Source organism: Ictalurus furcatus, chromosome 9 (assembly GCF_023375685.1).
Source record: "Ictalurus furcatus strain D&B chromosome 9, Billie_1.0, whole genome shotgun sequence".
NCBI classification, from domain to species: Eukaryota; Metazoa; Chordata; class Actinopteri; order Siluriformes; family Ictaluridae; genus Ictalurus; species Ictalurus furcatus.
This window is the reverse complement of record NC_071263.1, coordinates 24,921,971-24,937,390: the sequence shown is the minus strand read 5'-3', so window position 1 is coordinate 24,937,390 and position 15,420 is coordinate 24,921,971. Positions and strand designations below refer to the sequence as shown.

Below are 15,420 nucleotides of genomic sequence, written 5' to 3'. Positions count from 1 at the left end.
AGTGTCTTTTTGGCTAAATTACATTACAAGGTACAAAAATATCTTTGCTTTATCAGAAAATATCTATTACAATGAACTAATTAACTAGCTACCTAATTACCTATAGCTATAGCAAATCAGTGATGGCGTTCTAGTGTGATTAAACCTATCCTCAGATTAGGTTCATCATTTCCCAGGCCTGATCTGTGTCATTTCACTTCTGCCACACATTTTGTGTGTTTTTCATGCTCGAACACACCAAATTTGTGCATTTACAGGCACTTTGTGAGGTTAAACTGAGTGTTTTAGCGCAAACACAACTAAATGTGAAGAAGGAGGATTGGGAAACATGGTATAATTTCATTGAAATATTAGATTTTGTCGTAAAAGCCTACAGATGATATCCTTTTCATATCTGAGACATAATTCCAATCAGGAGCATGTAAAAGACAGGGCTGGTTAGCTCCACTAGGGGGAGCTCTGTGATTCAGCGTGTTTGAGTATCAGCAAGAGCATGGAGTTATTTCTGAGATCCTCTGTGTTTTCAAAATGTTCAAGCTTTAGATCTGATTTAAACCCTGATATCACTATTTCTAAAAAAAAACAAAAACTCACAACGTGATATGTTTTGGGTAAAATGGCTCATGACTCATTTTCTTTCCTTGGCTCGTCACATTTTCGAACATAGCACAAACTGCACCTAGAAAAAAGTAGTCCATATTTAACATAAAAACGAGGACCGTCCCATTATACGTACAGCTAAAAACTGTTCCGCTTCACACATGAGGACTGTACCATTTTCACATATGGTCTCAGCTCTGGAGTAGATCCCCCAGATCGTAGTTGTCGAAAAAGTCCGAAACCCCCTCTCCGTTCTCCAGCCCCCAGAGGTAGTCGTCGTGGTCGAGAGGTGGCGAGAAACTGACGAATGAAGGGTCAGAGGTCAAGGCTGTGCCTGGGAGCTGATCTTCAGTGATCTGCAGCAGGCTGGGAGGAAGCCCCAGAATGCCCTCTACATCCATCAGGGTGGAGCTGCTACTGTTACTGAGGATCTGGGGTTTAGATGGTGTAGCTGTGGAGGAGAAAAAAAAAACAAACTGTTTTTTTTCTTTTTTGTTTAAACTATTTCAACAAATCATATCAGTTCTCTAATCAGACCAGAGAGGGTCCTCATGTGGACCACGGTCTGCTAGTGTTCAGTGTTAGCTGTATTATTATTATTAATGCCACTCTCTTACCTTCTAGGCCATGTGGCTGTTTAGGCGTGTTTGGACGTGACGGCGTGTTGGAGTGAGTCGTGTGTGGGATCCCATATGAGTGGTCCTTCCTGGCAGAGCCACACTTTACCGGGCTTTCATCCTCTAGCACCTCCTCTGGACACAGATACACCTCGATAGCACCGTTTTTACTCTTCAGGTAGATCTGCATAGACCCCTGCTGATGCCAACAAAGAAAGAAAAAAAGAGACTGAATGTATCATATTCAATACACAGAATTGAGTGAGATTTGAATGGCACCTTAAATGATCTTACACACACGATGAACATAGTTGCATAGCTCAAATATAACGACATTATCGTGTATTTGTTCTGTATATTAAGAGAGGCACTGATGTTTGTATTGAATCCCGAAATGTTTTTTGATGGAGGCTCTTTCTACTCCCACTACTACTTTCAGAGGAAGGAGTGTAATCGGCTTAGCACTAAGACCCTGGGAGAAGAGAGACAGGGATCGGCTCTAAACTGGAGGATGAAAGAGTTGAAAGATGATTGGTTGAAGACCTAAAGGAAGGGGTAAGATGAAGACCTGACACTCACCTCAGATACCTCTGGCACCTCCAGCTTGGTCTCAGAAGGAGCTTTGACTGCAATCACTGTCTGCTTCTGCAGGCTCGATATGGACCGAATGTCCTGATATGTCACATATCCAAATGTGGGTGTGAGTTAAGGTCTAATGACTGCATGGCATGTACATTTATCTGATTGAAATAAACTGTTCAAATACACACTCAGTCATTCACATACATACAAAAGGGCGTCTGCATATAATATTTCAACACACACAGATGGGGCTGAAAGGATATGGTTGGTTGTCTTTGTTTTCAGTGAGCTCTCGCAGCTGATTGGTGCTGGACTGGATGAGGTCATCCAGTGCGTTCTCCTTCCTGTCCAACTCAGCGAGTTCTCTCTGCAGAGCATTCGTCCGTTCCGAAGCACTCGCAGAGCCCTCAAACACTCCAGTTACCCTAAAACACACATCCAGAAACAAAAACATTAAACCAGAGCAGGTTTAAACGTGGTTCGACACACGTTTAAACCTTGTTCAACACACTAGTTAATAACGTTAAGCAATAAAGTTCACTTTTTAAGAAAACACTCTGACCTTTCCAATAAGAAATGTAATAGTTTGTTAGGCGTAAAACACACCAACATGCGACATCAGCTTCTGATGTCGCATTTCTAAAAGGTGAATGATGAATTAAATTCAGTTTTATTTGTGTAGCGCTTTTTTAGCAATAGACGTTGTCATGAGGCAGTTTTACAAAAAACTAAATCGGGATGTAGATTTAGATCCCTAATGAACAAGCCAGAGAGGACAGTAACAAGGAAAAACGATCTTAAGAGAAACCTACTAAAAAAGGGAATGCATCCTCTTCTTAGTGACACCAGATTGTGGGATTATAGATCATTATAGTGGTCATATAGACACAAAGGTAAACACTGGGTTGTAAAGATGCAGAATGTTCAGTATGATCCTATATCCTATATAACGATACAAACAAAATAACTGTGGGAGAGGATGGGATTGGTGATATTTCCTTCGGGAGTGGACGGAATTGGTAATAACTTCTTTGGGAGTGGACGGGATTGGTCGTAATTCCTTTGGGAGTGGACGGGATTAATTATAATTCCTTTGGGAGTGGACGGGGTTGATTATAATTCCTTTGGGAGTGGACGGGATTGGTAATTCCTTTGGGAGTGGTTGGGATTGGTCATAATTCCTGTGGGAGTGGGCAGGATTAATTATAATTCCTTTGTGAATGGACGGGATTGATTATAATTCCTTTGGGAGTGGACGGGGTTGAGTATAATTCCTTTGGGAGTGGACGGGGTTGAGTATAATTCCTTTGGGAGCGGACGGGATTGATTATAATTCCTTTGGGAGTGGACGGGGTTGAGTATAATTCCTTTGGGAGTGGACGGGCTGATTATAATTCCTTTGGGAGTGGACGTGGTTGATTATAATTCCTTTGGGAGTGGACGGAGTTGATTATAATTCCTTTGTGAATGGACGGGATTGATTATAATTCCTTTGGGAGTGGACGGAGTTGATTATAATTCCTTTGGGCGTGGACGGGGTTGATTATAATTCCTTTGGGAGTGGACGGGGTTGATTATAATTCCTTTGGGAGTGGACGGGATTGGTAATTCCTTTGGGAGTGGACAGGATTGGTAATAATTCCTTTGAGAATGAACAGAATTGGCCACAATTTCTTTCTTTGTGGGTGGAATTCGTCATGATTTTTTTTTGGGAATGCACATGATTGGTCATCTCTTTGGCAGTGGGTGAGAGTGGGATTAGTCCCATACAGACCTCTAGGACAATCTGTAAGATCACTCCGGCAATTCAAAGGAGGTTTGGGATGCGAGATAATCAAGTGCAGAATGATGTCCTAAATTACATACAGTGCGATGTTTACTAAAGTATTCAATTATGTGATTTGGGAAACTGTTGTAAATATAATATGCTGTTTATTCAGTCTCATGTCATGTTTTAAGTGATCTTTATAATCACTCTCCCCATCCCTGATGTTTTATTAACACTGTCATATATGGATAGTTTTGTTTTTTTTGTTTTTTAACAGTGTGCTGTGGGTTGAACACACTTACAGCCACTGAATGTGGTTTTTGGATTTTTTGCGGATGAGCTGAACTCCCTCCAGCACGTTGGTGATGTCGTAAATCCTCCTTTTCTGCACCTCCAGGACTTCGGTGGCCCAGTTCAGGTCCAGAACGCCGTCTGCTGACTCGCTCAGCAGCCCCACAAACTTCTTAGTGAGCAGTCCGAGGGAGGTGTCGTAGCGCGTTCGTTCGCCTGGAGACTTCGGTGCTGTGTGATGAAGAGGACAAGAATCATTTATTTATTCATCTGCAGTACAGCTTTATCTAGGTCTAGGGTACGATGGGTCATGGTGAGGACAGGAAGAAAAAATAAAAAAATGCACTTTGGACCTAAAGTTCATACTAAGCCTGAAATGCCTAAAAGTCTTGTGAAATGAAACAATATTGGAAGATTGTTTTATTGCGTGTATAATCCTGTGAGAATCTGAAATATTTGCCTTTTGCACTAATGTGACAGAAGGTAAAATTTATAGTGGCAACATCCATCCATCCATCCATTTTCTATACCACTTATCCTTTTTAGGGTCACAGGGAACCTGGAACCTATCCCAGGGAGCATCGGGCACAAGGCGGGGTACACCCTGGACAGGGTGCCAATCCATCACAGGGAACACTCACATACACATTCACACAACTATTCATACACTACGGACACGCCAATCAGCCTACCATGCATGTCTTTGGACTGGGGGAGGAAACCAGAGTACCCGGAGGAAACCCACACAGCACGGGGAGAACATGCAAACTCCACACACACAGGGCAGCAGCGGGAATCAAACCCCCAATGCTGGGGCGTAAGGCAAACGTGCTAACCACTAAGCTAGTGGCAACGTGCACGCTGAAATGTGATAGACATTTAAGTAACTTAAAAAATAATGAGACAGCACTGGTTGTTGTTTATAGCCTGCCAATCAGTGCTTTTACATGATAGCACAATATGCTGTATATCATTCATATCACCAGTTATTTAGAGCACAATGTCTCTCTCTCACTCACTCCTTGGGCTGGACAGCCTTGCCAAGGGCGTGTTCCCTTTTCCTTTGGGTGTGCGGAAATCTGGGAGATAGAGGGGATCCTCCAAATCCAACCGCCTCTTTGCCTGGGAGAGAAGAAGAAAAAAAAAAACATTAATATGGTAAAGCTTTCTGTACGGTGATATTTATTTACCATTTATGGAGTGTCCAGTGTCAGTGCTTTGTAAAGGCCTGTTCACACCGGGACGATTTTCCCAGCATGTTTTTTTGTGCTCACACCCAGGTGTTAAACGCGGGCAATGCGCTGAATGAAAGTGCAAATTCACTCCCTGACAGTAGATGGCGCTTCTGAAAAGCAGAAATACACCGGTACACAAGGTGGCGCTGCACAACTTTCCGTTTCTGACACTGGCTTATCACTGAGAAGAAGAAGAGAGTTAGTCTTTACACCTTTAAGACGTTCACACATTTTTTGTGAACTCGCAAAAGCACGTATGCAGTTTTCTGAAATGTAAGGTATTTGGTGATTTGGCCACTGCAACAAATACTTAATTAAAGCGCACCTATTATGGTTTTGAAACGTGCCTAATTTTGTTTTAAAGGTCGCATACAATAAATATACATGCATCCAAGGTCAAAAAACACTTTAATGTGCTCATACTTTTAATTGCAGTATTACCTTTTTGACTCAGTGTCACACACGACTCGTTAAATGATCCGTTCTAAAGGATTCATTCTAAACTCCTCCTTTCAGAGAGCATACTCTGCTCTGATTGGTCAGATGTCCCAGTCTGTTGTGATTGGTCAACCGCTGTCAGTGTGTGTCGAAAAGGAAACGCCCACTAACGTAAGGAGTTTCAGCTCCGTCTGTCAGCGAGCAGCCGATGTAGACCAGAGTCGGGGCTTTTTGTTACAAACCTACATAGGTTTATACAGGAAGTAAAGTCTGGAATCACTAACGACTCGTTTCAGCTGTTCAGAATCGATTCCTTCTTTTGGGAGTCAATAACTCCGTTTATCGTGCGCTTTGATTTTTTGAAACTTTGCAGATGTTTTTACATTCACAAACAGCTCTATATAACTACAAGAAAGGTCATATTTGGAAATAAAAACATAATAGGTGCACCGTAAAGCTAAATCCTTGAAGTTCTCATTTTAAACAGTATACACTTTTTAAATAAGTAATGATTTGAATTATATCAAAGTCACAACAATAGCATTCACATACTTATGGGAAGACACAGATTATGTTATTTTATTCATCTAACGCTACGCATAAAAAAAAACAAACAACAAAAAAATCAAAACTAACCCCTTGACATTAGAAAGATTTGACGCTTTGACGCCACACGTTGTACGACTGGGTGTGAACACTCTCACTGACAGCTATTGGGGTGTTAAACGTACCGTTTTTCGCACTGTGAAAATCTTCCCGGTGTGAACAAGGCTTAATAGTGGTGGGATTCATACCCCCAACCCCAGAGGTGCGAACAAACACGCTAGCCACTAAGTCACTGTGCCCCCCGTGCAATAGGTCTTTCTTTGATCATCAAAAATGCCCTTGTTAGCAACTTGCTGTGGTATAAAGAGTAATAAAACATTATGGCTTGCATTTATGCCATCAATTTGGACAGGTCACATGAACAAATGTGTATGCTCAAGTGCTCACTATTCATATTTTTATGATTTTAGCATCCATGTCTACAATAAAAATGGTCTGCACTTATATAGTGCTTTTATCCAAAGCACTTTACACTGTGTCTCATTCACCCATTCACACACACACCAATGGTAGCCATCGGGAGCAACTTAGGGTTCAGTATCTTGCCCAAGGACACTTCGGCATGTGGAGTCACGTGGGCCGGGAATCGAACCGTTGCAGTCATGTCACACTGAAATGCAATCACTGCCCAATCACTGCCCTAATCTGTACTCAGGAGTGTGGCCATAATCTGAGAAAGGAAGAAGGCTTTGAAACCACAATTCACCAGGAAGTGGTGTTACCTATAGAGGAACGCCCTTTATAGGCTCATTGCTGCTTCATTACGACTGAATTAAACCACCCATCCTCAGGCTTAGAATTATTACTACTTTATTCAGAATTATTACTAAAACATGATAAAAGTGTTAATATGATGGATACAATAGCATGAAAAAAAAAAGAGAAGACATTCATCAGACCAGTCTTGTCCTACAGTGCTGGACTGATACAGTATCTGAAGAAATAAGACGAATTTTTTTATCCAATGATTAATTTATTTTTTTTATCTGTTGTAAACTTGTATGATGCTCACTGGCAATTTTCTCTGAATTATTTCCTCCTTTCAAATTCATAACTGACAGATGATAATAATGCAAAATGCTGCATGAGGACAGCAATAGCTTTAAAATGAATTTTACAGTAATTAAAGTGGGGGTAAAAAAAAAGATCAGGGTTGGCTCAGGATGCAAAGTAAAAGAGAAACTAAAAACTTTCATAAAGGAGCCTTTAGGAGTTCGACACTGAACATTATCTCCTAATTTGCTTGTAAATAACTGGCAACCTAACACAGTCCATTGCATTTTATGAGTTTCGTATAGGGAATCAAATGTAACCACAAAATAGGATGCAAATCATGTGCCAAGATTTCAAAGTGCTTTGTATGTATGTATGTATGTATGTATGTGTGTGTGTGTGTGTGTGTGTGTGGGCGCTGAATCCTATGCACATTTGCATAAGGACGTCACTGTCTCTGAATTTTTGACTCCATTTGCATGCATCTATGAGTGTGTGTGTGTGAGAGAGAGAGAGAGTGTGTGAGTCAGTCAAAAGAAGAGGCCTGGCATTGTCCCTAAGCTGAACGAGCTTTCCACCTGTCACTAACATCTGGACCAAAGAACAGGTGGAAGGAGAGAAAGGCCAAGTTTCTGTAGTTCGATCCTATTTTCTTTTCCTTTTTCTCCTCTCTAGAAAAACAGATGTGCACCAGCCAGCTTCGTAATCTAGACAGTTCAAACATGTAAATAAGTTTGAGGTAGGTTTGAAGTTGGCAGTGTTCGAACTTGGATTCTTGAATTATAGCTGCTGTACTAGAAAGTGTGAGTGTGTGTGTGTGTGTGTGTGTGTGTGAGAGAGAGAGAGAAACGTTTCTGAGTGATTAATACTGATTTGGAGAAAGCAGAAGTGAAGATATTTGATATAACGACCAGGAACTAAACTTTTACATCTCTATGACTTTAATCAGACCGACTTTAAGGCACATTTCTATGGTTCCAATTCCAAATTGGATTAAATTCAAGCTTTTCCAGATTATATTCCCGCTTTACACCCAGTGTTCCTGCGATAAGCTCTGGATCCACCACAACCTTGACCAGAATAAATCTTTTACTAACTATAATTGCCTAACCATTCATCAATTTCTGTAATCTCATGAGGACATCATTTTGATTTGAAATCATTCACACTAAGCGATACTCGCACAAAACTAGATGGCTGGAGTAGTTCCAGGACCCTTAAAATCCATCCTCATTACTCAAAACACCAGGGTGTAGCGCAATCCAGGAGAACAACAGTACTACACAATACTTCCCTTTCTAAAAAACTGCTAATAAAAAAATTTACGAAATAAAAAATAAAATAAATCAGATGAAATAAAACAATCCAGTTCTCTATTTGAGAACCTGGAGGCAAAAACCGGCATCACACAAAGGGGTAAAGACTAAAGTTTTGGGTCACAGCAGCTTACGCGCACACACACACACACACACACACACACACACACACACACACACACACACGTACGTACACGGGTAACTGAGAGGAAATGTCAGATCCTTTCCTCATATCTAAACCACAGTGATGAGTAAGCACTCTTTCTATGCAGTGTAACCAAATGCAATAAGTCACCATCGAGAGAAAAAACTGAAACCCTTTCAAACACATTTGCATGTTTCTGAAGAAACAAAAAAGGAATCTCAATGTTAAATTGCAAAAGAAGGGTACAAATGTTCAATTCATAGTCCAAGCCTACATGACTTGCAATTGCACCCAACTAATTCATCTTATGAGAGAGAATAGTTTAGGTTTCACCAAAAATACCAGACCTGAAGCACATTTTAACATTGATGTTGCTCTTTAAAACAGACATTTAAGCCTTCAGTGCTTCATATTTGGTTTTATCCAACAGCGCTGGTGAATGCTCGATTCTGATTGGTCAGAAAGTATTGATTCATTTTCTATAACAGCAGCTCTGAAAGCAGTTCCGGCAGATTTATATTAATGCCGTTGTAATACGTACTGTAATGAAACGTGTTATTATTTCTATAGTAACAACTTACACAAAGACTTGATCGTTGATTGAGGTTGGTGAAGTTTTCTGCAAGGAGATTTATTTCATGTTAATGAAAGGAGTCTCGAGTGTCAGTGCTTTGTAACAGTCAGTAGGCTCTGCCATGGGAAAGGCTTTTTGGATGCTTGTGGTTTTGCAGAAACATGACCAACTTCATTTTTGTAACCTTAAGAAGGAGTGAGGCTGGTGAAGAAACGACTGTTTATAGCTGCTACAGCATAAACGATAATAGGAACTAACTTGTTTTCTCAGACATTCCACAACATTAATGTAACTAAAAGTCTGCTGTGTTTACTGTGTGTAACCCTTGCTTGAAAGTACATTGGCGTTTCACTCCACCTTTGGAATAGAAATCGACTTATCACACGTTTTCAATCGGTATAAACAAATGAATTCTTTTATCACTGCAAGTCTGTTATAAGATGAGTCAGGACGCTGTTGGGTTTCTGTGTGTAGTTTCGTGACTCTGTGTTTAACTGAGGGGAGGGGGTGTGAGCCCCCAACTGGGCAACTAATTCACACCTCTCCACTATAACACTGGTACAGAGATAAATCAGACAGCACAACTAACGCTTTTTTGATACTAAAACACCGTATACAACTGCCACAACAAAATGATAACATTTAAACCTTGTAGGCTGTGTAAAAAAAACCCCAAAAGAAATACATTTGCTGAAAAACTGTAAATTCTTAATACCCGGAGTGTCTACTTTCATATGATCAATGAACCACTACTGTGGAGTTTGACATCATGAATAAATTCAATGCTGAACACGGGCACCCCAAAACATTCAAAAGGAGGAGTCCTCAGGAGGTTGTGGGGTGATGGCCAGTGATGTAGTGATGGCCAGGAGTAGTAAATTACTACTTGAAATTTCCAAATTGATTTCTTTGATGCAAAATTTAATAGACTGGCATATAGCTTTAACTCTATATTAATATGTGCATGGCGCTATCACTTGTCTAACTATTGATCATGAGACCCAGTGATTGTGTTGGACTGCCATAATGGTGCAGAACGACCCAAATAAGGCCCAGGGTGCCAACAATTGGTAGTTGAGTACAGCTGTACAAGCTGTTAGGTTATATCATTAAAGCTACTTGGAATTCAGCTTGGACATGGCAGGTTTTACAATGAGGTAATTACATTACATGGGTAATAAATGTAAAATGGTGTTAACTATCAGAGGAAACTCGATAGATAAATAAAAGCAAATAAAAAAAAAATATATCATACAATTGTGATATGGTGTGCCTCCTAAAGCCAACAAAAACTCTCGTAGAGAGTCACTACACTATTAACATTAATCACTACGCTGATAATTATGTTTGGCCAATCAATAGTCAATAGTGCACAATTTATAGCCCACATCCGCCCACATGCCACAGTTCAGCTCACATAATAACCAAATTCAGTACGGATTCCGCAATACAACACAGGAAGTAACCACACAATACGGGACCACAGATTTGCTATTGTACCCATTGTCCGGTGTAAAATCGTTCGCTTTGTTATGTTTCAGAATGCCAGCGAGAATTCCCACACGTTCCAACCCCTACAAAGAGTTAATAATACTACGTCTCCAAAAACTGTAAATGTTGTGGTTGATTCGCAACTTCCTAAGAGTTTAAATCGCCACCTTTTACACACATGCTTCAAATAGGGTCCACACCCATACAGGACATGGCACAACAGTCAACCCTTCCCCCTTCCTCCTCTACTCATCTGTAGTGCTGATCTGTAATGAAAATGAAAAAGCCTCGCCTGATAACTGAAAACGAAATCCAGAACTCACTGGACCAAAAAAATATCAATCTCAAGTCTTCGTTGAGACAGAGTGTATTACATGTGAACTTTAGAATTTTAGTCATGCGTCATCATGTCTATGCTTTTCTATGTCTATATACTTCATCATGTCTATGTCTATATGACAGTATACGGTCATATACTATACACAGGGTGTCATGGACACACTAGTCTCAGACCCTCTATTCACAGTTCACGGGTAGGGCTGGGCGATGTGACAAAAATATCATATAACGATACTTGAGGACATTTCTACAATACACGACGCGTATCACGATATATAATTTAGCTAACAAATTGTCCGCAAAACTCTAGTAAAATAAACGGTATAAACAAAAGTTTTTTTTTTAAATCACGTCAAATCAACGGCATCCATTTCGTTCCATTCAACGTAAAAAAGTGTATCGTGTAATCTTTTATCACGGTATTGATATTATAATGAGTGATATATCGCCCAGTGTTTTGTTCACTTTTCTGGCCACAAGCTTCAGGATCTTGAAGGCTGGAATCTGATTGGCTCTCTGCAAATTTGCTCAGGAAAGCATTTTTTTTTTTTTTTTTGAACAGCATGACACAACGAGCTTGATCGCTGGACTCAATTCAGTCAAATTCACGAAATCCGATATTTAAAAGTCATTAAAGAGTTCTGCGTGATGTAGTTAGTGGTGAGTAAATGAGATAATCTCATAGGCTACTGAGTAATAAGATAAAACCTGTGGTTGGTGAATGCTAATCTGACTACATACTGTATAGTACGTACAGACCTGTTCAGAGTGAGCTTTATGAGTGTGTATATTTTCAACTTATTTTAATGTTAAGTGTACATTTATGTGATCTTAGGTTGTAAATTAAGACAAGATCAGACCTTCTTCAGAATATTTTAGTGAGTTCATCGGTAGATATGCTTTATCTTAGCAGCCCAGACATGAAACTTATTAACAGTACGAATTGTATTGCAAATTTATATTTATCTCCAAACACCCTGAGATACGGTGTTCTGTATTTATCCCACAAAGCTTATCATATGATGACATCTGAGTTACATATGTACAGTGGGGTTTTCCAATGTAACTACATTATCGGCTACACCAGTCTAACTGTAGCTTTCCAAACAACAAAAGCCTGGTCTGAGAACGCCTACACACACATAATGCATATGCCACACCCTAGAGTAAACACACACACACACATACACATTTATATTTCAAAAGGTCATCCTGAATTACTGATGATGCCATCAAAGGTTTCAGTGCGAAAGGAAAGAAATGAGTGTGGGTGTGTGTGTGTGTGGGTGTGTGTGTGTGTGTGTGTGTTATACAGACAGACAGGGTAATACAGGGACAGAAGCAGAAGGAGAGAAAAAGGTAGAGTACAGCTTTCTACTGTCTTTGATATGCAGCTCTTTGATGTTAGCAGGCTGACGGTGCTGAAGCGCAGTAATGGATGGGAGATCGATGGGTAATTAAACTCCTGCTTTGGAGCTAAACAGAGGACAAAGTGTCTTCTCACACTTCTGAGACCTGAAGAGTTGGAGGTCACCATTGTTTTGTGTCTGTGTTTACTGGAAAGTGGCTGTCGATTCAATCTAAGCTCACACACACACAACTAAAGTATACAGAAGCCATACAGAAGCCTGTAAATGTGTGCTGTTATCACCACGGGCAGTGTTTCTGCTACAAGTGCTGAGGCAGTACTATGGGGTTAGAATTGTTTGATATTTCCAAAGAAATAGATTACGATCCACAAATGTAGTGAGATTTACAAAAATTAAACAAATTCCCAAATGCATTGAATGAGATCCACAAATATATGTTAGTAGTATATATATATGTTTTTATGTCACAAACACTATTCATTTGTGGATCGCGTCCTGTGCATTTGTGGATTGCCGAGTGCACACAAATCCACAAATAGTTGGACTCCGCCCACTGTCTACTCAAGCCAATCGGATAACCGCCACATTGCACTGACTAATCGTAGCACGTTCTCGCCCTACCAACCAATCACCTTCTGTTTTACAATCAGGACAGGAACAGTGTCATATTGCTCTATCCAAACATCACATTTAAACATTGCTCAGTTTCCTTTGAATGGGATCGATAAGTAAAGAAAGAAAAAGAAATTTCATGCCCGATGTTTTGCTTATTTAGTTCTGCACTACGGCTACGAGACTAATGCAGCTGGTCTAATGTGGACGTCTATCTCATAACAAAATCTTTTCCTTAAATACATGCCCAAACAGGGCTGGGCGAAATGACAAAAATATATCACGATACTTGAGGACGTTTCTACGATACATGATGCGTATCACGATATATAATTTAGCTAACAAAATATCTGCAATAGACAAAAACCCGTTAAAATGAGTTTGACGATATTTTTCTTTAATGCCTACAAAGACAAAGAAGATTAGGTGAAAAAAAATGAGTGGCATCCATTCAGTATCATTTAATATGTAATTATTTAAAGCATAAAAAAAAAATACATCACCATACCAATGAAATCGCAGAAAAGTGTATCGTATAATCGTTTATCACGATATCAATATTATATCAATATATCGCCCAGCCCTATGCACAAATCCAATATTTTCACTTTGAATGACACATTAAGCTACATAACCTTATATTTTAACAAACCATTTTCTAAACGAAGCTGTACAGTTCGGTCCTTGTAACACATTTTTAGTGGAAAGTGGAACTAAATATACTATCACCTGCATACATGACAGGCTTCTGAACAACTCTGCCTTCAGACTCTGGGAAGCGGACGCTTACAGGGCAGAACAATGCTGCACTAAGGATTATAGATGGCCGCACCAAACAAACAAATAAACCACGAAACAACTACCACATACAGCTACACAGTGAAGATTTGTTTATGTTTATAAAATATTTTAAGTTACGCTGTGTCCTAAACAACATCAACATTTTGGATGTGATAATGCTAAGCAATGGTGATAAGCAAGGAATTAAACACTAGGTTTTTTTTAAATATATATATATATATAAATAGTCAACAATGAAGTGGTTTGATGTGGCCCATCACCACCCCACCACCCTGGAGTTGATTATTTTCTAATAAAAGCATGACCTGAAGTGGTTTAATCCTCTTATATCACAACAATTACTTACTCAGTTTTTATATTACACTTATTGTTAGTTATCGTATTTATAACCATATAATAATGATCATATTTCTTTATTTGAACAAAGGCACGTCCTACTATTTTTTTCAGTTCTCTGGAACGTCTGCAAAACAAGTTAGTTCCTGTTAGCACTTACATTCCAGCAGCTATAAAGAGTTGTTCCCTATCTAGCCTCTCTTTATTCTCTCGCTCTCTCTTGATATTAAAAAAAAAACCCCAGCAAAACAAACAAAGCATCCCTCCCATACAACACTAAATATGTCCCTAAAGAAAAGCTTTATGATATCAAGAACCATACATGTTTTTCAATCCTTTTATTATTAAATTTGTTTTTGGTTTAGATGTGTCGTATCCACTGTACAAGTCTCTGTGAATTAGACGTCGCGATAGAAGAATAAGGTATATAAATGAGTGCATAAATATGTTTGCCTTGATGCCAGAACTTCTGTCCGTTATAGAAAATTAAACTCCATGCAGCTATTCCTTTAACAAAGAACTGTAACATTACTTACAATTCCTCTAACTCGAAACTAACAGCCGGTGACCCAACAGGTGCCAGACTGGGGGACGTTCGCCTACTGAGCATGTTTCAGCTCATGAGCAGTTTACACACATGAGCAAGCAGCACATAAAGCCCCACTTTATAATGTCACTCGGTCAGACTGAAACCACGACGGAGCAAGAGCTCAGTTTGGGGAAAGAAAACGTACTGTAGTAGTACTGAATCTGTCATGAGGATTTTGTTTTATCCATTTAGAGTTACTTGAATGTTGTGTAAAATCCATGAAACAAGTTCGTTCCTGTTACCACTTTTGCTGCAGCAGCCATTAACAGTCATTCCATCACCAGTCTGTCCTGAAGACAAAAAAATTGTAGCTCGTCTTGTTACCGAAAATCTACAAAGTCCTCCATTTTAAACACCCGCCTACGCGTTTCACCCTGTTCAAATCATGATGGTGCTACCAGGATGAGTCCGCTCCTATCTACACGGCATGAGGCCTCACTGAACGGTTTAGACCCCTAGGGCAGATATGTTACGGCCTAGACAGTCACTAGATCCCAACCTAATTGGAGATTTTTGACAAGTGGCTCTCTCCACCCCATCATCATCAATATACCAACTGAGGGAATATGAAGAAGAAGCCTTTATTGGTCACATATCCCAGCTTGTTAGAAAGTTGGGGTTGGCCATGATACAGAACCCCTGGGGCAGAGAGGATTAAAGACTTTACTCAAGGACCCAACAGTGGCAGCTTGGCGGTGCTGGGGCTTGAACCCCCGA

At 39.9% G+C, this 15,420-nt stretch overlaps 1 protein-coding gene across 1 annotated transcript in view; it reads right to left on the bottom strand.

The window, feature by feature from the left end:
- e2f2 (E2F transcription factor 2) overlaps positions 1-15,420 on the bottom strand; it is an 18,658-nt gene continuing 3,238 nt past the window's right edge. The window contains exons 2-7 of the mRNA XM_053633572.1: positions 4,878-4,980; positions 3,870-4,089; positions 2,063-2,224; positions 1,797-1,911; positions 1,218-1,413; positions 1-1,051 (exon numbers count right to left, since the gene is read on the bottom strand). Coding sequence (XP_053489547.1) covers positions 792-1,051; positions 1,218-1,413; positions 1,797-1,911; positions 2,063-2,224; positions 3,870-4,089; positions 4,878-4,980 — 1,056 coding nt within the window. The 3' untranslated portion in view covers positions 1-791. The remainder of the gene's footprint in view (positions 1,052-1,217; positions 1,414-1,796; positions 1,912-2,062; positions 2,225-3,869; positions 4,090-4,877; positions 4,981-15,420) is intronic.